This window comes from Astatotilapia calliptera, chromosome 23, assembly GCF_964374335.1.
Source record: "Astatotilapia calliptera chromosome 23, fAstCal68.1, whole genome shotgun sequence".
NCBI lineage: Eukaryota > Metazoa > Chordata > Actinopteri > Cichliformes > Cichlidae > Astatotilapia > Astatotilapia calliptera.
The window spans coordinates 21,734,621-21,760,192 of record NC_137443.1 but is presented as its reverse complement, the minus strand read 5'-3'; the positions used below and the strand labels follow the sequence as shown (position 1 = coordinate 21,760,192).

Genomic DNA, 25,572 nt, shown 5'->3' with positions numbered 1-25,572 from the left:
TCTTTTTTCAAAATAAAAGACACTATGAAAAATACGTTTGCTTCTGAAGTTCTCTCAGTGCGATCTGAAGCTGCGAGAAGCACCCAGTTAACCCAGCACCATCACAGTGATGTAAGAGTTGGTTTTTCTTTAAGTAACCAACCAACACTGCTGGTCTGCATGGATGATGCTTTGAGCCCTGACTGCACAAACTGTAACGCCATCAAAGCATCACAATCATTCATAATCATGTCTGAGGAGAGCCTGACCTGCTGTGGTCTTCATCTCTGAGCTAACGTATCATACATAGACCAATACTGACCGACCTGCCCGCCCCATCGTGCCTCCAGACCTGCCACTGCTTCGTCCACCACTTTACACAGGCAGCCATCCAAGCCAGCCACATGGCTCACATGTGCAAAGACGACAAAGGTGAGCAGAAAATGTCAATTAAAGTCTCCAATATATGGCCATCGCTCCATTTCTTCTTCAGTTCAACTTTTCAGCCAATCAGCATTCAATCAACTCATAGATTCATCAACACGGGAGTACACGCTGTTGGCTTTGAATCATTTAAATTTCAGCAATCCATCTGTCTCAATCACAAAACAGACAACAACACGGTGCTATAAACTACAAACATGGCGCTTAAACCCTACATTACCCAGGCTCAGCACAAGGTTCATTTTCTTTTAGAAAGTAGATGAAAGAAGATGTCTCTTTTACAAACCTATAAGCCGAGCTCTGATTGGCTCATGGGTTTTCCTCCCAGAGACAACAGCAATCAATAAATAAACACCAACTGTTTCAACTGCTATGCTGATCAAAGATTCAGAGGTTTAGGACTGATAATCAAATTTAACACATCGTTTTAAAGAGACCGAGAGTGTCTCAGAGTGACTTGAGTTGACTGTTAAATGCACCCTCTGAATGCAAGCAGAGCACCTCCACCTTTAACCCCTCAGGAGAAAACACACAGACACTCCCCCTGCTGTCACCGTCAGCTTCATTTATATTCATCAGCATAACCTTGAAGGTCAGACAGCAGAAACTGCTCAGTCCGGTTTAAACAGTTTTCCGATCAAAGGAGATACTCGTGCACATTATATGTCAGAAAGCTGCTCTGCTTCCACAAGATGGCACAGTTACCACACTTAATGCTGACAGTTAGAGCCATAACACATTTCCTTTCACATCCTCGTTCTTCTAGTACACGGGCAGGGAAACAGGAAGACAGCGCGGACATGCAGAAGGTCAAGAATAAAAATAACAAAATATCAGTTCTTCAAATACTTAAAACAGTTTAAAGAATCATTTCCTACATTTCTTACTCTATCTTCTTCTTGCACTGTTGTCGTGTTTTTGCTTCATTTTTGAAATATCTAACAATCTCAGCGGCCTATAAATAAATGAACTGCCTCAACAAGTCTTCATTCATATAAATAATAATGGATTGGATTTATATAGCACTTTTCAAGGCACCCAAAGCGCTTTACAATACCACTATTCATTCACTCTCGCATCCACACACTGGTGGAGGCAAGCTACAGTTGTAGCCACAGCTGCCCTGGGGCAGACTGACAGAAGCGAGGCTGCCATATCGCGCCATCGGCCCCTCTGGCCAACACCAGTAGGCAAGTAAGGTAAAGTGTCTTGCCCAAGGACACAACGACCAGGACAGCGAGCCCAGGGATCGAACTGGCGACCTTCCGGTTACAGATGCGATTCCCAACCCCCTGAGCCACGGTCGCCCAGTAAATCTGTCCCTTCACGCTTTTTCACAGTGATGCAAAACAATAAGCCCTCAGTATCACTACATGCACATCCTGAATGTATGCTTAAGAAACACCATCTTGAGTTTAAACAGAGTAAACAGAAACGCTCAGAGGATGGACACAGGATGAAAAAAAGCACCAACACATAGTTCTTTACACACAGAGCAGCTCTGAGATGTGTCTAGAGCAGGCATGGGCGAACTACGGCCCGGGGGCCACGTGCGGCCCGTTAAACGTTTTGATCCGGCCCGCCAAACTTGAAAAAAATTTAATAAATTAACCTTGTTAATGTTTTATTTCCCCTGCAATTCTGATGTTTCCTCACTAGATGGCGCACTCTAGATATATTGGCTTTGTTGAGGTGAAGCGGCGTAGGCCTATTACTCCACGTTTGCACTTTACCCTGTGACCTACCGCCCCTCTATGAAGATGAGCGGTCCCAAGAAAAGGAAAGTGGACAGAGAATGTCGAGTGTTCAAAAAGGAGTGGACAACTAAATATTTTTTCACTGAACACCGATCATCTGCTGTTTGCCTGATATGCCAAGAAACTGTGGCGGTTTTTAAAGAGTATAATATTAGCCGTCACTTTGCCACAAAGCACGCAAATTATGCTAGCAAGCTCTCAACAAAAGAACGGGAATCTGCTGCTGAGAAGTTGGCAGCTAATTTGAAGGCTCAGCAAAGTTTTTTTCACCGTCAAACTGCCATTCAAGAGTCAAGTACCAAGGCCAGTTTTATGCTTTCATTCAAAATAGCAAAGGCCAGCAAACCACTGTCAGAGGGCGAGTTTTTAAAAGAATGTATGGTAGAGACAGCAGGTATTTTGTGCCCAGAGACCAAAGACAAATTTGAGAAAATCAGTTTATCACGGCGGACAGTGACTCGCCGTGTAGAACTAATAGATGAAGATATCACCAGCATATTAAACAAAAAGGCGAAGTCATTCACTTTTTATTCTTTAGCACTGGATGAAAGCAACGATGTCAAAGACACTGCTCAGCTCCTCATTTTTATCCGAGGAATCAACGAAACCTTTGAAATAACGGAGGAGTTTTTGACAATGGAGTCTCTGAAAGGACAAACACGGGGAGAGGACTTGTTTGAACGAGTGTCTGCTGCCATCGAAAACATGAAGCTTCCCTGGAGTAAGCTTGTTAACGTCACCACAGATGGATCTCCAAATTTAACGGGAAAAAACGTTGGCCTGCTGAGGAGAATCCAGAATAAAGTGAAAGATGAAAACTCTGACCAGGATGTGATTTTCCTCCACTGCATCATCCACCAGGAATCTCTATGTAAATCGGTGTTACAGCTGAATCATGTTGTGAATCCTGTGGTGAAACTTGTCAACTTCATACGCGCACGGGGACTTCAGCACCGTCAGTTCATTGCGTTCCTGGAGGAAACTGATGCGGATCACCAGGACCTGCTTTATCACTCCCGTGTCTGCTGGTTGAGTTTGGGCAAAGTGTTTCAACGAGTGTGGGAGCTCAAAGAGGAGATTGGCGTGTTTTTGGAGCGGCAGGGGAACACTGATGAATTTCCTGAGCTGAGCAACAAGAGCTGGATGTGTGACTTCGCGTTTGCTACAGACGTATTTTCACACTTGAATGAGCTCAATGTGAAACTGCAGGGGAAGGAGCAGTTTGTGCATGACATGCACACAAACGTGAAAGCCTTCAAATCCAAGCTGGCTTTATTCTCCAGGCAGATTTTGAACAAGTCATTCACTCATTTTCCTACACTAGCCACGCTGAAAGAGGCCCGGAGCAAAAGTAAAGAAATACAGTGAGTCACTGGATGCACTGCACGGAGAATTCTGCCGTCGGTTTTTGGATTTCGATAAAATTGACAAGTCACTTCAATTGGTGGCCTTTCCTCTGTCACAAGACCCCGAAACAGCTCCAGAGGAGCTTCAGCTCGAACTCATCGACCTTCAGTCTGACCCTGCCTTAAAAGAGAAGTTCAGCTCTCTGAAACTAAATGACTTCTATGCTTCACTCAATGATGCCGCGTTTCCAAATCTAAGGCGAAGAGCGCAGATGATGTTGGCTTTGTTCGGCTCTACCTTCGTGTGTGAACAGACATTCAGCGTCATGAACATCAACAAAGCCAGCCACAGATCCAAGTTAACAGACCTACACCTCAGATCAATCCTGAGAATCGCCACAACAAAACTAACTCCAGACTTTGATGTGCTGGCTAAAAAAGGAGACCAACAACACTGCTCCCATTAAAATGTGTGTCTCTCCGTGATACGCACGTTGTTAAAATGAACAGTGCGCGCAGATCAACTATAACGCTTCACAGACTGACTTGCTGCAACTGTTTCGTCCTTGCACTGGTCGTTGTTGACTTTTGGCACCGGGGAAACAAATTGAATAAAAGGAACAGGACAAGTACATCTGCATCTCCTACCGTTTTTGGAAAAAAAAAAAAGAGTTAGGAGGAGAGTGATGTGATATTCTGAAGGATAACAGAACTTTCAGTGCTTTAAAATAAAATATTCATTTATTTGATTTTCAGTGTTTAAAGGCTCATTTCGAAGTCAGAGATTTTATTGTAATGCTTTTCTTCATTTTCATTGGAAATTAAAGCACATGTTTTCTCCATATCCCAAGATGTGTATTTTTCCCCCAATGAGGTGATGTTTTCAAAGCATGCCATCTATCTACTCCTGTTCCGGCCCCTTTGTCAAATGTTAGAACTCAATGTGGCCCACGAATCAAAAAGTTTGCCCACCCCTGGTCTAGAGTATCAGTCGGACTGATGACTCCCAAGGGTTTAATGCAAACTGCTCCACTGAGAGCAGGAGGACAGTTTAGATGGATGAACACTGGTGTGTTTTCTCAGTAAAGAGATCTCTGTTAGCGTCCCAGGACCTGGCGTCCACATATGTGGACATCACATTTTGGGTTGTCTAGACCAAAATACTAAATTGTGCTCTACAAGGGCGTGATATCCACTTACGAGGACATTATACTGCCACTGTTTGAAATTTAATGTGAATGTCCTCATATGTGAATCTCATTTTTCTCAGAAACAAAAATCAGGTAAAAAAAAATAAAAAAATCACGTAATTCTTTGTTTTTACATTCATCAGGTTCCAATCAGCCCAAATAGCAAAGAGAAATTAAAAATGCATGCCATGGAAGAGTTCAGGTCTTACATATACATATGAAATATGTGTAGCTGTATTTGTATTTTTAAGCTTAGAACAGAGGCGGAGCTGCTTTCTTAGAACCAACAACATTTCTGAAGTGAAAGCTAAGACTACAACTTAGAGCCAAGTTTTTCATTTCCAACAGTGAGTCAGCCCCCATAGACTCCCATGTTAAACTGTTAAATTTCAGCCTTCATAACAATCGCAAAGGAGGTGAATTTATTCTAATTCACCTGTTCAGGTGTATCAAGGCTTAAAGTGTGTATTATTAGGGCGAGTGACATCTTTAACTGACAGAGTCAGCTGACAGTCCCTGAGCTGGATCTCTGGAGCATGTTGTTGCTTTCTGGAGCATTTTATATACAAAAAATTTAAAATATTTTACAATTTCACTGGTGTCAGTGGGCTAAATGATCCATCGTTTGGACCATTTGGGAGCCAAATCTCACATTTTAATGGCTTTACTTTGCTAAAAACAAAACAAAACCCCTCAAATCTCCATTTTTTTTCTTGGGTTTTGTACTAACAGTTTCATATAAAGAGAGTTTTGGGAGATTACATGAAAAAAAGTAAATAGTGTTTGACATGTTAAATATGTGAAGTTCGCTGTTACTTTTACAGCTTTACCACAGAGATATAAACAACTGCTCCCACCTGACAGATCCACACTTACGACTAATAATCATAATCGAACAAATCTAACAAAGCGACTGTGACTAACTATGCACCTCCTCGCCACGCCAGGTCACAAGTTTCCCTCCTGGCAGCGTCTCACAGTCTTCGGGGAGCTTGGACACTGATGGGGTCTGACAGCTGATCGCCCTGATGCAAATGCACAAAATGACCGGGGAGGAGGTGAAGCGTTTACGAAGGGAGGTGTTACATCACAGACCTGGGAAGAAACCTGAGACTGGGGAGCGTGGGAGAACAGACTCACAGCGGGTTATCCCTTCCTGCACGGATCAAATCAGCCTTTTTAACCCCCCGCCTTTGGAGGCTTCAGCATAAAAAAAAACCCCAACAATTACATGATCAGGCAACCACAGGCTTAAGGTAACACTTCAACACCTCCCTGCCTTTCACCTGCAACAACAGTGGGAGGAGCATTCCCACAGAAATCTCAGGCTTCGGTCACGTTTTCTCATCAGATTACAGCCAAGAACACACTGTGGAGTTACAGCGTGTCAGAAAACATGTCTCACCTTGAAAACACAAAGAAAAGCAGCAGATCTGTACATCTGAGAGGTCGAAGAGGTTAAGGTTGAATATTTTTGCTTCATATTGCAGCTCAGACTGCTGCTGGTCTGTGGATGAAGCTGAGGAACCACAAAGAGGCCTCTGCCATCTTCATTTTAATTCTCTCAAACTGAGACAAGAAGTGCTGGGAAAAGTTTGTGAACAATTTTTAATATTTTTGCATAAATACAAACTAAAACATCATCAAATTTTTAAACTAGTCCTGAAAGGCCCCCTGCATGCTGTCAGCCATCAGCAGTGTCTGCTTCATGCTGCGCTTCTTAAGCAAAGCTCAGTTTTTCCAGCTCACAGTTTGATCTGCAAACAGATTAATTCATGTTTACTGAAGCAGAAAGTTAGAACTGCCTGTTTCTTTACCTCCGTTTTCTCCTGTTTCTTGGGATTAAACTGCTTTGAGTTACTGTCCCCATCCTTTTTACATATCACGCTTCACTGTTTAGACCCCTGTTTTAGCAGGAACTCAGTCACATTTTCAGGCGGGTGTGCAACAAACAGATTCTAACTAAACAAACTGAATTCAAATGTTATACTTGGAAACCTCTTTATTATGAAAGGTCTGAACATGCGCAGCTATGTAGATGTTTGTGTGTCGGGTTTTGAGGGTCAGCCAGTCTTGATTCCTGTTGGGAGTGAACATTTCCTGTCTGGTGTCCTTGTGTCTTTGTGGAGAGGACGGTTCCTGTTGTGTCGTTGGACAAACCCTCAGAGCTCCAGTCAGATAATTTTAAAGTCTGGAAAAACTGCATCCCTGCACCTCTGAATGTTTGTGGTGTCAGAGGTCAAGGCCCAAACCTTTAAATTAACAACCGATCTTAACCGATCAGGTCAGTACTACAGCACCCAGCAGCGAGTTAGAGGCTGTGAGCCCTCGGTCTTTGTTCTTTTATTATTCTGTTTTCCAAACAGCCGGGGGAGTCTCTGCGCTGCACCGTGTCCTTTCTGTCTCTGCACGGCCTTCATTATTCACGAGCTTTCCAACTGTGCAACCCAAGTCCTGCTGGCAGCCTGTACCTGGCCTCGTCTGTCAGCACCTCCCACCTGCGGGACCTCCTGCGTCACGCAGCGAGGTCAGAGATAACACATGAAACCAAAAAAAATCCCAGAGCAGGAAAATGAAAGCGTTCGTCCCGACCGCAGATATGACGATCTGACATGCAGAAGGTTATTTATGCGCACTGTGTGAGCTGCGGGGCTTTGGTAAAACTATGTAATGAGATCACATGCTCAGGATCAATGTTAACATCCCTTCACTGTGTTATGGCTGCTTTAAGAATACAGCCATAAATCAATTATTCATTCATAAGGGTTTAAATGGACTTGCCTCGAGCTCTGTCTCTGATTTATAACAGCTCTAATGTACAGGAGAGCAAAGTGATCAGAGAAGCAATGAGATCTGGTTGATGTCAGTTTTTAAACCACTAACACTTTACCTCCTATTTATCTGCTTTTATGACTTCTTTAAGCCTCCTTTAAGAAACAGAACTTGTTTCAAATCAGGTTCAAGCCTGACTTAACAGGTAATCTTCCTTTGAGAAACGCGAGTACTTCAACAACAAGCAGAACAGAGGCAGAAAGCAGCAGTTTTCCTCAAATTAAAGCAGTCATTTCTCCCAGGATACTGGGAACGAGTGAAATGCTTCAGCAGGAGCAGAGCAGCAGGATTACACACATCAGCGCGCTTCAGCTACTTGTGGCATTCGGATCCTAATTATGATGTAATTATGAAGGATTACAGAAAAAGTCGTTTCGTTAATCAGCTCTCACATGAAGACAAACATGCAGCTCAGATCAGATGTCCTCCCTGAACTCTGCAGACGGTTACAGCAGGCCTGTAGGTTTCACAGAAAAATGCTCCGACTTGTTATTTACCTGCAAACGGCAGTCTGCTTGCAGAGGCGACACCGTCCCCTGTGGATCTGCAGGAGGACAAATGCTAGCGTCCTGTCAGCCACTCCGAGCTAACGCACTGCTGCCTGCCTCCTCCCTTCCCCTCCAACCCAGTCTTGTGACTGTAGGGACGACAGCTGACACTGCTCTTACAAAATAAGAGCCCTGGGCTCTGAGAGTAAAGGCACTTCTTCTTTGTGACTGACTCCCACTTTGTTTTATTATTCCTTTCTTTTCCTGCCTGTCACTCTGGTCCACTTCTCTGCTCTCTGTGACTCCCGTCCCTGTTTTCCAGGTCAGTATGAAGTTTCCTGCTCCTCTGCTGTGCGGCTGAAACACACTGATGAACACAAAAACCTTCCTAATTAGTTTTTTTTAAGTGACACCTTTCCCTGAAATAGATATTAATAGGCTGGCCGCTCTGTAATCTTCACCAGTCTTCATCAACAATCAGGCCGCGTGTCTGAGGAAAGTGAAATAAGTCCTCCGTATCAGTTCAGCTGACAGACAGGGCCCAGCACTACACACAGGAGTGAGTCTTTATCAATGTCAGGACTCGTTTAGTCATTAGCTGTTCAGTCAGCTTTTAAATGTGACATCATCACTTCTGAAGAGCAGCCAATGTCATCAGTCCAGCTTGTCTGCTTGCCAGCAGGATTACTCAGTAATCAGAACAGATCTGCGGGGGAATTTGATCAGAGCTCAGTGCGGTTTAAAGTGATCAATCTTTGAAGTGCAGCTCAGAGTCCAGTAGTTTTTGGAAGGATCCATTACAACACTGCCCTGTGAGACATCAGCAAACTGAAAATTTTCCATAAGAGCTTTGCAAAAACAAATCACACTGAAATAAGAAAAACCGTCTGCTTTTGTCTTGAAGTTCTCAGGAAGATATCACAATCTAATCCAGATCCAGAGATCCTTCTGGATCCAGGGGTCAGTGTGGTACTAGATTTCATTTACTCGTGCATAATGCCCATTTATGTTCATTGGATGGTCAGAAAATAACAGAAAAATACACAGATTTCTGTCAGGTAATGTAACACGGACTCATTACAGGTGCTGTGTAGTTAGCAGTCATGCTTACGTCACCTTATAAATTAATCAGGATAAACTGTTTACTAAAACCAGAGAGACAAAGTGATTCTTAATGAGTCAGATTTAGTGAAGATGTAGAAAAGTCAGAGTTTCATCTCTTGTGTTTCTGTTCCTGTTACCTGAAACAAACCTGGTTATTTCACTTCAGTTTATTATATTTATACACTTAGATAAATGAATGTGCTGTGTGATGAAGTTTCTTTTTCTTAAAGATTAAATCTGAGCAGACTTAAGGTTTATAAATATGACGTGTGTCAGCTGCTGTTTTTTCTCTGTATGTAATCATCTATAAACACTGGGTTTTGTGGGCCTCTACATGAATAACAAATACGCGTTTCCTTCTGTTACAGTAACGCTGAAACATCTTGGGACATGTTTGACCTCAAATATGGCAGATATATTCATTAACAACAAAACCTGGGATGAATGATCATCAGGCTTTCCTAAAGGAAGGTGGTTGTGCCTTTTCTTTTCAAGGCTGAGCACCTCCTGAGATGAAAGCTGACCCATGTGACCAGAGATGGAGCGAGGTAACGAGTTCATGAGACCATCAAACCAGTTTAATGTGACTCGCTCCGGTCTGCTAACCATAACCTCTGTGCACAGATCACACAGAGACAAACAAAACACACCTGCTCAGAAACAATATTCATCCTCTTTAATGACTGCTCAGCAGTTTTCCCTGTCCTGCCACACAGCCATAGCACTAAACATAAGTAGCTGCTTTTCACTGTGTAAACTGTCCCGTCTGTGTTCTGCAGGGTCACTTTTCCTGCAGCAAAGTGACTGAAATCTGCTCATTTCAGTCCACAGGAACAAAGAAGGCACTCGGGTTTCCTTCTCACTGAAAGACAGCACGCACAGCTTTACACCATGGAGAGGGCTTCCCAGCAGAAACACTGAGACTCACTGATGAGTACAACGTGTACTTTCTCTCACTTTTAGATTTACAGCCTCCATCTGAATCCCACAGGACCAACAGAGACAAAGAGAGGAATAAATCCAATTAGCAAATTAAATCTTTTTAATGGGCCACAGAATTGATATGTGGGTTTTTAATTTTTGTATGAACTTATTTTTATGAGCAAAATATTATCAGAAAGTGAAAATTACAAAATTCAAACATGCTTCCATGCCAGGACATCCCCGGATATAATTGCACGTTTGCTGTAAAACATGTGTAAGGAACTTTGTGTGCTACCTTAAATAGCGAACACCTTCTTCAGTGGGAAAGTCTTTCCCCTCAGTTCCTCCTTATGAAGCAGAAACTTCTTATAACTGAGCAGAAACTATTGAAAAGAGCATTAATGGTGTCACACATTACTGGGCCTGTGTGTGTTTCAGACATCTGAGCCACATCTCTGATTTCTTAAAGCTCCTCAGGCCTTTATGACGCAGTCAACATTATAGAAATGAGACAGATGGTCTCATCTGCAGTACAAAGAAATCACAGTTATCTTAGTTATTAACTGTAATCTTGATTATTTAGCATCATTACTTATTAACTTACCAAACACCAAGTGTTTGTTATGTGAAAGTGAAAAGAGAAACCAATAAATAAACAAACAGAAGAAATGGGTATGCACACAGGACCATCCGTTATTGAGTCAGGCGTCTGGCTAGCGAGTGTTTCAGAAAAAGCCCACTTTGAAAGGGCGACCACTGTTCGCTATTGGCCGTCAGAGTCCAGATGGACAGATGAGTGGAGAGCCGACCAGCCAATCAAAACTTTGGTCAGGCATCACCAAAAAGGACACGGAGAGAGATCGGAGACGAAGGCAGCTCTACCAGTTAATAATCCTTCACAGGTTAACTTACATAAACATCTTACTTCCTCTAAGCAGATCTTGTTCACCAAAATCTTTCCATCTATTCATCACCAAACCAGTCCAAACACGTCTTCATGATTTGTTCCTTTCAAGAAATTCATAAATGTTGGTCTTTTTTTTTCTTTTTTCTGATCAAAGGACACTCAAAGTGTATCAGTATCATTTTACTTGAAGACAGAGAACTGCAGCTGTTTTCTACTGATATGTCTAACAAGGTTTCCTGTTTTCTGCACTGAAACACAAGACAAACTCAGAGCTTTGTAGGGAAAAAGAACAGACAAAAGAGAAACTGTTTTATCTCCAGTTTTATCTCCATTATCATGCTTTCATAATCACTGAAAGCCAAGATTATGATTAAGATTAACCTCTGATTAATGGTCCAACCCTAGATTCGGATGTTCTTTATCTCTGGATGTGAAAACATAAACTGTGTGGATAATATCCTGCTCGCTCACAGCAGAAACCATCAGGCTTCAGTTTTCCTCAGTTTTGCAACTTTGTAACTTGATATGAACTCTTTGTTAACTCTGTATTATACTTTTTAAAAAACATCGCCCAGGAAGCTAAATCTGTGAAAACATCTCGATAACATCTCAATCATCCAGGTAAGGAAGTCCCCAAAACACGAGAGGAATGAGAAGCACCAGCTGAGTATAGTGTGAGAGGACAAAGTGACAGCCCTGTTTGTAGTTTTCTCCCTGACTGATTGATTTTGTGCATAAACACAGATGAAACCACAACACAGAGATTATCTTTGACTTATAAAAATGAATTCCCCATCCCAGCAGCGCTGGAAAACACTGGAAATATTTCCTGGTACCCAAAAACAGCATTCAGGACTTTCCATGGACACACTCAGTACATATAAACCATAAACTGGGTGCAAGTCAGCTGGTGATCAACAGGAGTAACTCGGATGCTTCTGGATTTATTTATGAGGCTATCATGGAGTTCAGTAAGTGTGCACATACAGGGCTCTAGAGTGCGACTTAATTTGATCACATATGCAACTTCATTTCGCAATGATGCGACAAAAAAGAATCCTCTCCAAGTCTGAAAGTCTCTGCGTGGTCAACAACAGACACACATTATGCCCATATCGTTGTCTAAACCAATGAGAGATAGTCAGGGGCGGGACCTCTCTGATTGGCCTGATTGGTCCCACACACGTGTATGTTTGAAAGTGCAGGCAGATAGAGAGAGGTGAGTAGCTTTAATAAAGCGATATCGATTCATTAAATCCTGAATCTACTTTTAAATATAAACGTATTTTGCCAGAAACGCCAGAATCTTAAAATTCACAAAACTATTTGAAAAACAACCAAACAGCTAAAACAGCAAATGAGAGCAGAATCAGTGAGATGTCGGCTTTTTTTTTTTTTTTCAAAAAAAGACCTCTGACAAGAAAGTCTCATGTCTGCTGTTTAATAGCACAGAAACGTAAACTTTTTTAAATAAAGCCAAATTGCAAACCGCTTAGCTGTGTCTCTAATAGAACCTCTGTAACTTTGCTCTGCTTCACTTCAGCAGCATCTTTATATGTTCACTCATGGTTTTCTTCAGTTTTTGTTCTACTGCAGAATATTTTTAAGCTTATCTGCTATAAAAAGCCAGGCCAGGAAAATATTCTTCATGTTTTTCTGTGTTTTATCCTCAGTTACTTTGACACAAAGGCATGTGGTGTGATGCTTACACCTCTGATAAAGTCTCACAAGTGTCAGTACTGATAAATGATCAGAATTATAGTATTTCTGACTGTCTGAGTCAAAATTGAATGGAATTGAATCGGGACTTTATTAATCGGAATCGAATGGATTATAGTGAAACCAGTGATGATACCCAGCCCTAGTGAGAAGCCTAGGCCTGACATAAGTGGATGTAGCTGTGGGTAATGAGAAAAGATGAAAAGACCTATTGATAAATTTTTTGTTAAGTTAAGGCCTGACCCATCAACCTCTGAAGGCTGAAAAAGCACAGTGTATCCAGAAAACACATTATATGAAGCGATAAATGCACTGCCTATGTGTCCCCTCTCCCCACTGCCTTTCAGCAGCAGGCAGCAGCAAACAGGTCGTCAGAGGAGGCCGAGATGATGATTAAGTTTAACATTGTCTACAATATTGTACTTTAAGCACAAGCACTTTTTGAGTAACTTCTCTTTCTTGTAGAAATGTGCTCCAAATAAAGACAAGATCAATATTGTCTGTATGGACAGCAATTAAAAAATAAAATAAAAAGTGAACATGTAAAGCAGTGGGGTTCAAATGCGGTTGAAAAATTTGGGTGCACCTAACTTTTGTGCTGGTGCTCCTAAAAAAAAAGTAAGTCTAGAGCCCTGACATGGACAGACAAATTTGGTGCAGTTTGGGAGGGTCACATGTCGCGTGTCTTGAGGCTGCTTTCAACAATCGACAATAGAAAATATTAAATAAACAAATTAACGCTGCCATGACAACAGAAGCATCATCATAAAACTGCCCCTGGCACCATAAACCAAACTGAGCTCATCAAACGCTGCAGGACTTACCCGACAAAGGTGACAGGACCATGTTCCCCGACCTCTGGACTTCATCGAACTTACTGAAGATGACGTTCAGCCTGCACACAGAGACGGAGCAGACAGTCAGAAGCAGCTGGTGTTATGATGTCAGGAAAGCACCAAGTTAAAAAAAAAAGAGGCCTTGCTGGCTTCAAGCGTGCAGAGTGTCCTCTGAAAAACAGAAAACTGGCTCATTTCAGGCTCCTGGGAGAGTGTTTAAATAGGCCAAAGTAACAGCACAGAGTCTACAGCCTCCAAAAATACACAGACGACGGCAGATATTATTAGAACAAACACCAAGAACCACAATGTCACTGTCACATCTGCTGACCTGATGGAGGAGGAAGCACCCATCACTCAAAGGACGAGCTTTATTGGTAACAGTCAGTTACTGTTTGTGTGATTAAAATGAAAACTATTTCCTGATTATTCAATTAATAACTTAATTATCTGCCATTTAATCAGACACTGATCATCAGATTAAAGCTGAAGTTAAAAGTCAGTTAATTAATAAGATCATCACTGCCAATCTAAGCAGTGAAAAACCCAAACATCTAACCACAGGAGCCTGAGATGAAGCATTCCCTCCTCTGAGTTTTCACTAATTCACTTTGCTTGTTGAGGTTTTTCATTAACAGCTGTAACTTCCAGCAGACAGCCACTCTTCCTCTATAGCTCTATCTCATTACTGACATAAAACACATGTAAGTGAAACTCTGGCGTAACAGGACACTCTGCTGATCAATGAGGCTTCATAGATTTTCTAATATTTTCTAGATTAAATAACCAATCAATCAATAAAAAACTAATCAGAAACAGTGTTTTTGAAGGGCTGTGAATGCCTTTCCTTCTAATGTGAAGAACAGTTATTCAAAAGGCTGTCACTTTTCTACATGTAACTGAGTAATGTGAGTGTGCACCACCAGCAGTACCACAGAGCCCTTCACATGATGAGATTTACAGGGAGCTTTGAACGCACCGTGACTGAGGCAGGCCCTTCTTTCCCAGGTCGATCCGCACTCGCTCTCCGACGTGCCGGTAGATCTCCACCAGGCAGTTCATGGCGCCATCACGCACCTGTGGGCCGACAGGTAAACACATTACTTGAACACAAAGAGATTGCTTGTTTTAAATCATCCTGAATATGTGGTCGACACTTTAAAAACAATTAAAATCATCTCCCATGATGCTCTTTGGCTGCTGTCACAGCAGAAAAACACATGACTGTGATGACATGTTTAACGCTCCAGGTGTCTTTCTTTCTTTACTTTGTGTCCTGGTGCAAATCCATCTGTGTGTGTATCAGCATTTACAGTGACGTGTCCACATTGATGTTCTCACTCTTATTTTGAAAGAAGCTCTACGTTACACCGGTTTAAATCGTTCTCTTTGTTTTCGTCTAGATGCAGATTAAAAGCAACAATAAATACACACCGACTTTAAACTAAACATCTGAACTGTGTTCAAAGCTGTGACTTTTTTCTCTCTGCAACTGATTAGTGATGAAATCAAACAAAGACTATAGACTTTAAAATCTGATAAGGGTAGCTGAAGGCCTCACTGAGCATGCGTGAGTGTGTTTGGCTTTGGAAAGGGAAGTTCATGGGCACGGCTTCCTGTCCTGAGGAGGAAGTGCGATTCCGGCGATGACGAACCAATCAGTAAACAGCAAACAGAGAGGGGAGCAGACAGATGATAGCTGAGGATCCTGATGCAGAGCTGGAGGATCACAGACTTCATCCCTGTACAGCGGTGTGGGTCTGACATCAGCTAAAGCAGGTCTGGTGTAGTGTAATGTTTGAACTCCACCAGCAGAGGGCAGTCAAACACCAAGATTACTGCAGATTAAAGAAACTGTTCTCCAGCTGGATGTGGAGGAAGTTGGCTGACCTGCACAGTACAGCTGTTTAAAGCCATCACACGACTGCCGCTCAGCTGCTGTCCTGAGTGTTAAGTCCTTTCACTTGTTTCTGAAGCACTCCAGTATGTAAGTCTCAGATACTGACTGCATATGAACCACTACAGCCCCTCAGGCCTGCTAATCTCTGCTAGATGAGCCAGAGTTTAGCAGTAAAATGATGACTGGTGAGGGGGTTTTAAGTTTTCACACAACGGCTGGAAGCAGCAGAAATCTTTCAACCTAAAACATCCTCAGCCTTACTTTATTAAGTAGCAGCTTGTCTTTTTAAGACAGCATTATTCTTTTCACTGATTCACTGCTGAATTATTGCACATTTTAATATATTTTCTGTCTTTTTAAAGTAATTCATCTAGCGTTACCTGGTTTGATGTGAGAACATGTCTGAAGCGGACATTTTCCAACTTCCTGTGGAAAACAATCCGACTCGATCCTCAAGAAGCTGCTCACAGTGCATGTGTGAAAGCGGCTCAAACCACAGTGTAACCTGGTGTGTGTGTGTGTGTGTGTGTGTGTGTGTGTGTGTGTGTGTGTGTGTGTGTGTGTGTGTGTGTGACCGTGTGAGTGAGCAGGCATTGTACCTGGCTGGTGGGGTCTCCGAGGAGGCTGCAGATGTGAGGAACGATTTTACTGAGCGTCAGACTCTGAGAGCCAAACCTGAAAGATCAAAACACAAAACTGACTAAAGTCAAGTAAAACTGGAGGTGAGCTCAAAGACACATGACATCATCAGTACGCTTCCTTTACTATGAATAAAACTTCCAGTTTGTGCTCTTTTATTTTGAAAATCACCCACACACTCATTTCTGCGTTTTTTAAAAGCAAAAACAACAAAAGCGTCTCTAGCTTCTCGCACGTGAAGGTTTGCAGCTTTTCTTTTATCACATGAACCAGTTTTAGGTTTGAACTTTTGAAATAAAAATCAGATGTGACAGTTTTATATCTGAAGCTGTGATAAACCTCTCTGAATATTTCCTGAAACTTTAGAGCTAAATAAACAAACAAAGAGTTAACAGAGTCCCAAATATAAGCGCCAAACCTGCTGTTACATTATAAATCAGTTACTGCTTTCAATAATATTAATAACTTACACGTTTAAAGTTGAGATGAGACACAGGCAGAGTCCCTCTCTGGTCCTGTTGTTCTTGTGCTTGAATCCTCCCATCATTCGCTCCCACACATACTGAACACAGGGAGAAGACAGAGAGACATTAACATGTCACCTGTAACGTTATGGTGACGCTCTGTTGGAGGACGACACAGTGGTGGATAAATCCAAACATGCAGGTGGAAATGTGAGTGTTAGACTAATTTACTTTTCTGTGAGTTTAAATTTGAATTTAAATGCCTGATGGCAAAATTTCTCCTGTGCCGTCTTTTTTCCCTGTAGTTTGCAGAGTTATGACACCAGATGTTATAGGTCAGCACCACCATGAGGTTATTATATCGTGCAAAACAGTTGTTTGAATGAAATATCAGCTCCCGAGATGCACTTAAATTCAACAAATGTTGATGGTAATTGAACATATTTCTGCTAAGGTGGATCTCCTGTGACCAAAGGTGTGAAAAAGGAGATAAGATGAAGAGTGAGTGTACCTGTGGGTTTGCAGCCTGGTCCATGATCTTCAGCAGAAGTGCCTGGTCCTGCTCTCGGACTTGATCCTTGGCGTCTCCCAGTCGATCGATAAGACTGGGCAGGACTGAAACAGGAAGCGAGAGTTGGTGTTTACAGCCTGCAGTGATATCACAAAGAAAGCAAAAACCTCCATGTTTGGATATTAACGCAGTGTTTCTCAAACTAGGAGAAATATAGAGAGAATCTAAGCTTTGGTCAGGAAAATAAAATCATCTGTTGAAGCTGAAACTGTGGGGTGTGAACTCTGAGAACTGAATCAATTTTCTTATTGCTGCACTCGTGTCATCTGATTATAGAGATGACTTCCATTACTTCCATACAAGCACAGACAGTAAGTTAAGTGAAAGACTGAAAATAATGGCTGTGATATAAACATTAAGTCTACGGAGGATTATTAAAGTTTAAATAAGAGGAGCACAGAGTAAAATGGGATTAAAATCTGTGAGCCACATGAATGAAATCCTTCCTGTATCGGTGGTTTTATCATAGTAACAGTGAGGAATGGGAGGAACTGTCTAATGCAGACAAATAAATACATTTGAAATCAAAAGTACTTCCTCACAACACTTCAAAAATAACATAAAACGCGTGTTTGGCCACACTGTATCACAGAGTTTGGCTTAAAGTTTCAAATAATTTTTGTAGAGGTGAGCACGATGTGTGAGAAAACTAGTTAAAAACTAATTCTGCTGAACTCAAAGCCTTTAAAAAATAGTCTGTATTCAGAAAGACACAATTAGACAAACATGACACGTGTTCATGATGCTCAGCCTTTAAATACTAAAACTACAAAAGAACCAGTTAAACACAGGAGAAGACATGATGATGGACACAAACCCCTCTACTAGAAATAAGGTCACACATTTGGCTCTAACAGTCAGTCTGAGAAGCTGGTTCCTGTAAACTGTTTTTAACTGTTTGCAGTGTTTTCTCTTTTACTGATTCAAACTGTTGTGTGTTTAATGTGAGTAGCAGGCTCTTTTCTCTCTAACAGGTCTCACTATCACTTTATAAACCCTCTTGCTGGTGTCCTTCTATCACACACCATCGTGTAAATGTAAGAAAACACAGTTCTTTCATTTTTAAGTGTGTTTTTTATAATTGCAGTGTTTGATATTTTAGTATATGTAACTATCATTCCAGCCATTTCCTCCTATGAAAAACAATAAAGTAACATTAACCTTAAATAATAATATAAATTACATTTAATACGCACATGTAGAGATTTGCAATGAAAACATAAAATAAAAGACACTCAAGGTGCATCAAAATGTAAATTAAATATTTTTAATTTGGGAAAAATGTAAAAAATACATATTTATATACATTTTGTAACATTTCTAAATATTTAAGAAAATAACAGATTTTTTTAATGCACAAAGTCTTATTTTAGTATAAATACATCTATCTAAAACTAACAAAAACAGCTTAAAGTCATTTTTAAAAGTAAGCTGAAGCTCATGTTGTTGTACTGTTATTATGTGTGCAGTAAATAACGAGGAGAGGCTCACCAGTTCCAACCTGTGTCCTGAATCTCTCCTGCAGCCGGCTCACCAGAGCCGACAGGATATCCATCCCCAGTAAAACCACCTGAAACACACACACCATCACACGGGCGGTTAAACTGATCCACAGTGACTCCTCCTTCAGCGCCGGCAGCTCCACAGCGCCGCAGCAGCACAGTATTTGAATATGAGCCGCAAAGGCTTATGGGTAACACAGAAAGCAGCGGTTTCAGCTCTAAAAAGGTAGAAAAAGGCCGAATAAAGGCTGCTGGTGTATCTGTGATGTGAGCTAACAGTGTGAACTGCGGTCCTGTGCGCTGAAGCGTTGACCTGATTGTGAACCGTGAGTGTAGCCACTGTGTAGATCTTACTATCAGCGCTTCCGGGGAAGAGAACATGACTTTCCTTGTCATGGGGTGGTTCGGGAAACTCAATGAACGCGTAGTGAGAGCTTCCCTGCTGACACCATATCAACACATACGCACCACCTGAACCGCGAGTTCAGACCACGGTGCAATTTTTGGAAACTCTCAACAACAGAGAGCGATTGAGCGTGACTAATATAAGGGTGACTGAAATAAAACGACCGCCTCCGCTATGGTGCCATCTGCTGGACGGAGAGCGGAACGACACTGACGTAGATATTTGAACGAGTTAATTACAATCTATTTTCATTGTATAACAACGCCATTCTTCTTCCAAGGACTTTATTTAAATTTATGAAGATACTTCGTTTTTATATATTCATACTCAAATGTGTTACATATTTACCTGTAAGCTCTTATATACTTGGAGTGATATTCACTGAGCGTCTTTTAAATTTTATATAATTTAAAACAAACAAAATTATATATTTATATATAAAAAATTTATATAAAATTATTAAACCAATTATTGTCTCAAAATTTCATGTTACTGACTCAAACTTTGGAGAAAATAACTTGAAATTTTGCATTATTAAGTCACACTTTTTAGATAATAACCCAAATTTTCATATTAGCTGTGGTTTGGTTTTGTTATTTCAACTAATGATTGTTTGCTTACTAATAAATCGACTGTGTATCTATAAAAGAGTAAAAGATGGGTATTTTCACTGATTCTGACAAAAAATATTAAATACATCATGATGTTAGAAGTGACTCAAATGATTAACTGATAACAGTTTTTTTTCCTGCATATGAAATCTGTTGGTGTCCACTAAAGGAAAGCCACTGAGGTCACTTATTTTGGGGTAGGTCTCACTTACATAAAATACACCTTTGTTTATTAATTGTGCAATGAATTAATTGTGAAATATGAGGAAAATGCTTTGACATCTTATAACTAAGGTATTATAGACTCACTTTTATAACCGTATGCAGACTGATGGAGATTTGTGGTTCATTCTGAGTGGGAATAATCTGGATTAAGAAAAACACTTTCAGGTTTACAGGGATCTGTTTAAATTTTTCTTACTTACTGTCACATGTCTCCCGAATAAGAAGTGGGGATTCATATTAAACATTGCCAACACTTCAAATATGTAAACGCAATCCCAGAGAAGCTAAAGCTCAGGTTTCAGACTGCTCTGAACACTCAGTTTATCACAGTGTTTTCTACTCTCAGCTCCATATCATATCACAAAGAGCAGATATGTAGTCCAAAATATGACCTTTAACCTTTAGATCACCCAAAAACATCTGGACATGAGTATGTGAAGAAGGAGAATTGCTGCTTTTCGACATGATGATAAAGTGAATATCTTTGGATTTTGTGGTGACATTTGAATAATTCGACTACTACAAATAAAATGAGTGTTTCTGACATTTGATCCACTAAAGAGAGGAAGAAATCAATGTGGAGATGAATCTAAACATGTGTCCATTATTCATATCATCTTAAATCCCTCATGTTTAAGCACTTCACTTTTGCCATAAGAGGCTGCCCATAAGCAGCCTGTATTTACAGCTGGCTGGACAGCCTTTTAATTTACATCAGAGGCCTGTGATCGATTAACACGAGCCATTATCCTAACAGCTTGTGAAAGAGCCCTCCTCCATCCTTCACACTCAGCGCTGGAAGGTTTTAGTGCCCTGTTAACAGCAGCGACTGGCTGGAAGCTGAGTCTCTGTCAGACCTGCTGGCTCGCTCACACAGAGCAGGAAACTGGGCTAATGGGTGCTGGTAAATTAAGCTTGCCTCTGCCGTGCTCGCCTGGGAGCCTCGCCGTCCTCGTTACGGCCCCACAGACATCACCAGGACGGACAGGAGGCTGTGTTTCCAGGGCAGCGCGGGATGCAGCGATACGATTGGTCCGTATGTGTCTGCTGCTCTTACTACTGAGTGAAATGATGCCACACCAGACTCCAGTGAAAAATCCGGCATTTTAGTTAATAAGACTAAAAGTTCAGCAGCCGTTCAGGAGCTGTGATTCACATCAGAGGGTTTCCTTTGGTAGACAATGGTGCAAACATCTATTTTGTAAAACAGATGTTTATAAAAAAAACAAACCATCTGGTCTTCCACCAAAGCATTTTTACCATTGGGGGTTTCATTCACTGAATATTAACACCGTTTGTTTTGTTTTTTTTGTCTATCAGACAGGAAAAAACCTTCTATTAAATCAGGTAACACAGACTCTACCTATATCAGAAACAAATCCATAAATTTGTCCTGACTTCCTCCCCTCAACTCCAACTAGTCGTACTGTTAAAAGAGAGTTTTTCCTTCCCACTGTCGCCAAATGTTTGTTCATAGGGGGGCCGTTTGATTATTGGGGTTTTCGTTGTGTTAGTATACGGTCTTTAACTGAATGTTGCTGTGAATTGCTGCTATATAAATAAAAGTGAACTTAACTGAACCCAACAAAAATACGACCATGAGAAGAACATATGTGAAGGAAACCTGAGAGACATTACAGAAGCCTCAGATATGTTGGACGGTTTGTTCCCACAGTCTGGCTTTGAGTTTTAAGGCATTTTTAATAAGTAATATTAGAAAAGAACTGGGTAGCTACATGTAGTTTGTATAAGAAGCAGAGCTGGTGAAAAATGGCAACAGTTGAGTAAATCCATCATCAGGGTCAGGAGCTCTGTAACTGTCCTTAGATGCTCTATGATTAATCAATTATGTGCTTTTATTCAGCATCTGTTTGGCTAAGTCTGGCACATTTACCTTTCTATCTGACCGGCGTGAAACACGAGGGTTCATTGACAGTTTCGTTTGTTTAAACTACACAAACTTAAACAGCAGATGGTTGTTTTTGTTTTATTTTGCATATTTGTGGAGTCAGCACGACTCTGATTTGTCCTCTCTGGCACCGTTGCATTAAAAAGTGACATCATCAGCCTAAAGCAGCTCTACATTACTGTGCACTACTCCCATCTCTATTGATTAACCAGCACCAGCGGCGGCGGCAGCAAACGTCCATGTACAGCATGCTAATCGAGCAGCACGGGGAACCGGGCTGACTGCAGCTGAAGGTAAACAGGCTGGTGGGTTATTCATCAGCTCTCAGACAGAGCAGCGCTCCACGAGGAGCTGCGGTAATTAGCATCGAGCGGTTTCAGGCTCAAACACACAAACGAGGTGGGAAATAAGAGGCAGGAAGACTTAAAGTACCACCTTAAAAAACGACAATAAAAGAAATCAGAATTCTGGACTCTATTTTCTTCTATTTAACAGAAAGGATGGTTAGATCTCCTTCAAATGGCACCGTACACTAACACAATCTGAAACCAAGAAGCACTGAAAACTGCTCAGCAGGCTTTCACCATCATTTTCAAAGCTTACCCCAAGAAGACTTTTGCATATCACTAAGTTGTTAATAACTTATCCTGGTCCTAAAATAACCAGAAATTCAACTCTTAACTTCAGTCATTTCTCAGGACATCAGCTGACATTACAAAGATGTGTCATTTGTCAACAGGAAGCCAAACATTACAACACATCTGGAGGGTAAAGATAACACAATAAACACCACACTTGTATTTAGTGGGGCTTTGTTTGGCCAATTCTCTATTTTATCGAGCTGTTTAAAGCCATGTTATTACAGGTCGGTTTTAATATTTTTGGTTTCCACAGCTCAGGAATTCCCCACCTTCTCAGAAGGAATACAGTGGCTCTCATCGTGACTTAAACTGAGTGTTTCCTTCCCAAAACGACCAGCCATTCAGCTCTTCTTTTATTAAAGACACTCAGTGAGGGATGAGAAACCTAATGAAATGGTGTGTTACAGTTAACACACCCAGCCAACACTCTAAATTAAGGGCACTTCTCCAGCCGAGTTTCACAACTAAATAAAAGCACCACTCCCTCTGTACTGCAACAGCTGAGGCTGAAGTGCTGTATTCACAAGCACGCTGACAGATGTGAGGACTGGGATCTTTTTTTTCTTTTTACCCCATCTCACCCTCCAGCTGCTGCTGCTCTGCTCACCTTGAAGTTGCTGGAATTGACCCAGGAGCTGGCCACGCAGTCCACCATCCTGTCCAGCATGCTCTGGTCCTGCTCCAGCTCCGAGGACCTCTCCTCATCCAGGATCAGCTCCATGACCTCCTGGCCCACCTGGAGCCTCTTCCCCAGGTCCTTCTGCGTCACCTGCTCCAGCAGGTACTCCATGCTCACCGCCTCCACCTCCTCCTCCATGGCTGCAGGAAGCAGACTCCCCCAGGTGGTCTTGTTTTCCCTCCTCGCTCCTCCTCACCTGTGGTCCAGCAGAGGGGTTACAGTTGGCAGGACCTGCAGCAGGATTCGTACACGGCGCTTGTGCTTAGGAGGCAGCTAATGTGGAAGAAGGAGAGAGCTCCAGGCTGTCCTGCTGCGGAGGGCTGTGCCCGGCATTGGGCTTCATTCTCCTGCACAGCTTTGCTGTGATTTAATGAGGGGGAGAACAAAAAAGGCGAGAATTAGAGCCAAGTTTCCACAACTATCACCTCCAGATTAAAAGACTCCAGCCTGCTGACCTCCAGATCCTAGCGTGGTCTTAGCAGTGCCTCTGTGCTTTCAGCTAACGGGCCGTTAAGGGGCGCTAACACAGGTGACCATTAAGTTAGGTGTCAGGACAGTTTAACTGAGCTGTTAGCTTCAGCTGCTAGCTCGCTGATAGCCTGCTTTCTATCCAAAAATACAGCCGAGCTGGTGCTAGCTATGCGGGGAAATTCAACCCTGTTCTCCCCGCAGGAGAGCCGTGAACGCCTCTAACCTGTCTCTCGGACTCCTGGCGGCTTAATTAACTAGTTATTAATTCAGCGACCGGCTGTAAATCCACTCACCGGATGGACTGACTCGTTCCCAGGGAAAAAAGTCAGAAGTGGCGATGCTGCCTCCGGCCACAAACTACCGTTACTTTCCTCCGTGGGGCTCGGCGATCACTTCCTCGCTGGTGAAATCTTAATCTTCTGGCAGCTCACGCCATCTCTGCGCTTCTAACCTCTCACCTCTCTAACTGACGAGTTGCCCGCTGCTAATGAAAAAGGGGAAGATTATTATTTGCCGTAGTAAATCAAATCATGACCCCTGCCAGACGCCGTAGAGTCCTGCAGCGAGTCGAGTGAAGCCGCATAGTCGCGACACCTCCCGGCAGAAGCGCGCAACTACAGCCGGAGGAGGGCGTACATGGTTGGGAGGGCTCTCCCGTCAGCCTCAGGTGACCCCTTTTAAAAATTCAAGGTGTGCCTGTCAGAGTCAAGAGGTGTCATCCGGGCCCAACTTGGCTCCGAGATGACAACAAAAATTATTTATTTATTTTTATGGTGAATGAGAAGTTAGAGAGAACTGAGTTTGGAGACCACTGCTTGTTGCAGATCTCAAAGGTTAGAGACAGGGCCTGCATTTTGATCCGGTTGTCTAAAAGTCTCAGAAGAAGTCACTATGCGCACTGTGAACGTAAGGGCTGTATATGTGCTGATTTCTTAGATTTGTTTGGCATATTTGTCACACTTGCATGTTTCAGATCATCAAGCAAATTTTAATATATTCTTTTTAAAAGATAAGCCAACTAAATAAAAAATGCAGTTTTGAAATGATGATTTTATTTATTAGGGGGGGAAAGCCATATCTGGCCGTGTGTGAAAAAGAAATTCACTGCAAATTAGCTGTGATTAACCACATTTTTGGAAAACTGAGTTCAATTTGAATTAAAACAGAACATGTATGACAAAATGAGGCAGGCTAAAAGAGTTGAAACAGCTACAGAAACAGCTGAGAAACAAAGTCACTGGCATCTATCAGTCTGGAAAAGTGTTAAAAAGCCATTTGTAAGGCTTCAGGAGTGCAGTGAACCAAATAAAGAGCCATTTTACACAAACGGAGTAAACTTGAAAGAGTTGTGAACCTTCCCAGGAGTGACCGGGTAACCAAAATTACTCCAAGAGTGCACTGATGACTCATCCAGGAGGTCACAGCAGAACCCAGAACAACATCTACAGAACTGCAGGGCTCACTTGTCTCAGTTAAGGTCAGAGTTCATGATTCAACAATAAGAAAGAGACTGGGCAAAACTACTCTGTGGACTGATGAGACAAAAGCTGATCTTGAAGATCCTCCACAGTGATGACTCATTGCTAGTTATCGCAAACACTTGATTGCTACCAAGTCACACAAGAACCATTAATGAGGTTTATAGGGCAATCACTTTTTCACACAGGGGCAGGTAGGTTTGGATAGCATTTTTCACTCAGTGAAGAAATAATTTTGTATTTACTTGTGTTATCTTTGTCTAGTGTTAAATGTGTTTGATGATCTGGAACATGTAAGCATGACAAATACACAAAAACTAAGAAATCAGGAATGATGTAAGTAAGTAAGTTTCCGTGTTTCATGAACGCCCCTGCAGCTTCAGAGTGAGGGTCTGACCTCTATGTGGTTAAAAGAGCCTCGTCCATCTCAAGAGAGTCATGAATAAGCCATGTGACAGCCAGGGCCCTATCAGGGAGAAGTCTTCACATCAGGGAAAAATAACACCAAAGTGAAACTAAAATACTGTGGAACAAGCTGGATAGTTCACTC

The 25,572-nt window shown here is 41.9% G+C and overlaps 2 protein-coding genes and 1 non-coding gene across 9 annotated transcripts in view; 2 read left to right on the top strand and 1 right to left on the bottom strand.

Annotated features, from left to right (window-relative positions):
- Window positions 1-24,121, bottom strand: part of LOC113016628 (CLIP-associating protein 1-A-like) — a 57,724-nt gene extending 33,603 nt beyond the window's left edge. For all 7 annotated transcript variants that reach the window (XM_080298002.1, XM_080298003.1, XM_080298005.1 and 4 more), the window contains exons 1-8: window positions 23,838-24,121; window positions 23,002-23,433; window positions 18,592-18,670; window positions 17,041-17,144; window positions 16,536-16,627; window positions 16,026-16,101; window positions 14,506-14,603; window positions 13,515-13,585 (exon numbers count right to left, since the gene is read on the bottom strand). In XM_080298002.1, coding sequence (XP_080154128.1) covers window positions 13,515-13,585; window positions 14,506-14,603; window positions 16,026-16,101; window positions 16,536-16,627; window positions 17,041-17,144; window positions 18,592-18,670; window positions 23,002-23,211 — 730 coding nt within the window. In that variant the 5' untranslated portion in view covers window positions 23,212-23,433; window positions 23,838-24,121. The remainder of the gene's footprint in view (window positions 1-13,514; window positions 13,586-14,505; window positions 14,604-16,025; window positions 16,102-16,535; window positions 16,628-17,040; window positions 17,145-18,591; window positions 18,671-23,001; window positions 23,434-23,837) is intronic.
- Window positions 1,936-3,548, top strand: LOC145424138 (general transcription factor II-I repeat domain-containing protein 2-like). The gene has a single exon (XM_080297043.1). The coding sequence runs from the start codon at window positions 2,178-2,180 to the stop codon at window positions 3,546-3,548; it is 1,371 nt and encodes a 456-aa protein (XP_080153169.1). The 5' UTR covers window positions 1,936-2,177.
- On the top strand, window positions 18,985-19,113 carry LOC113017026 (U4atac minor spliceosomal RNA). The gene has a single exon (XR_003271358.1). It is a non-coding gene; the product is annotated as a U4atac minor spliceosomal RNA (small nuclear RNA).
- Window positions 24,122-25,572: the final 1,451 nt, after the last annotated feature.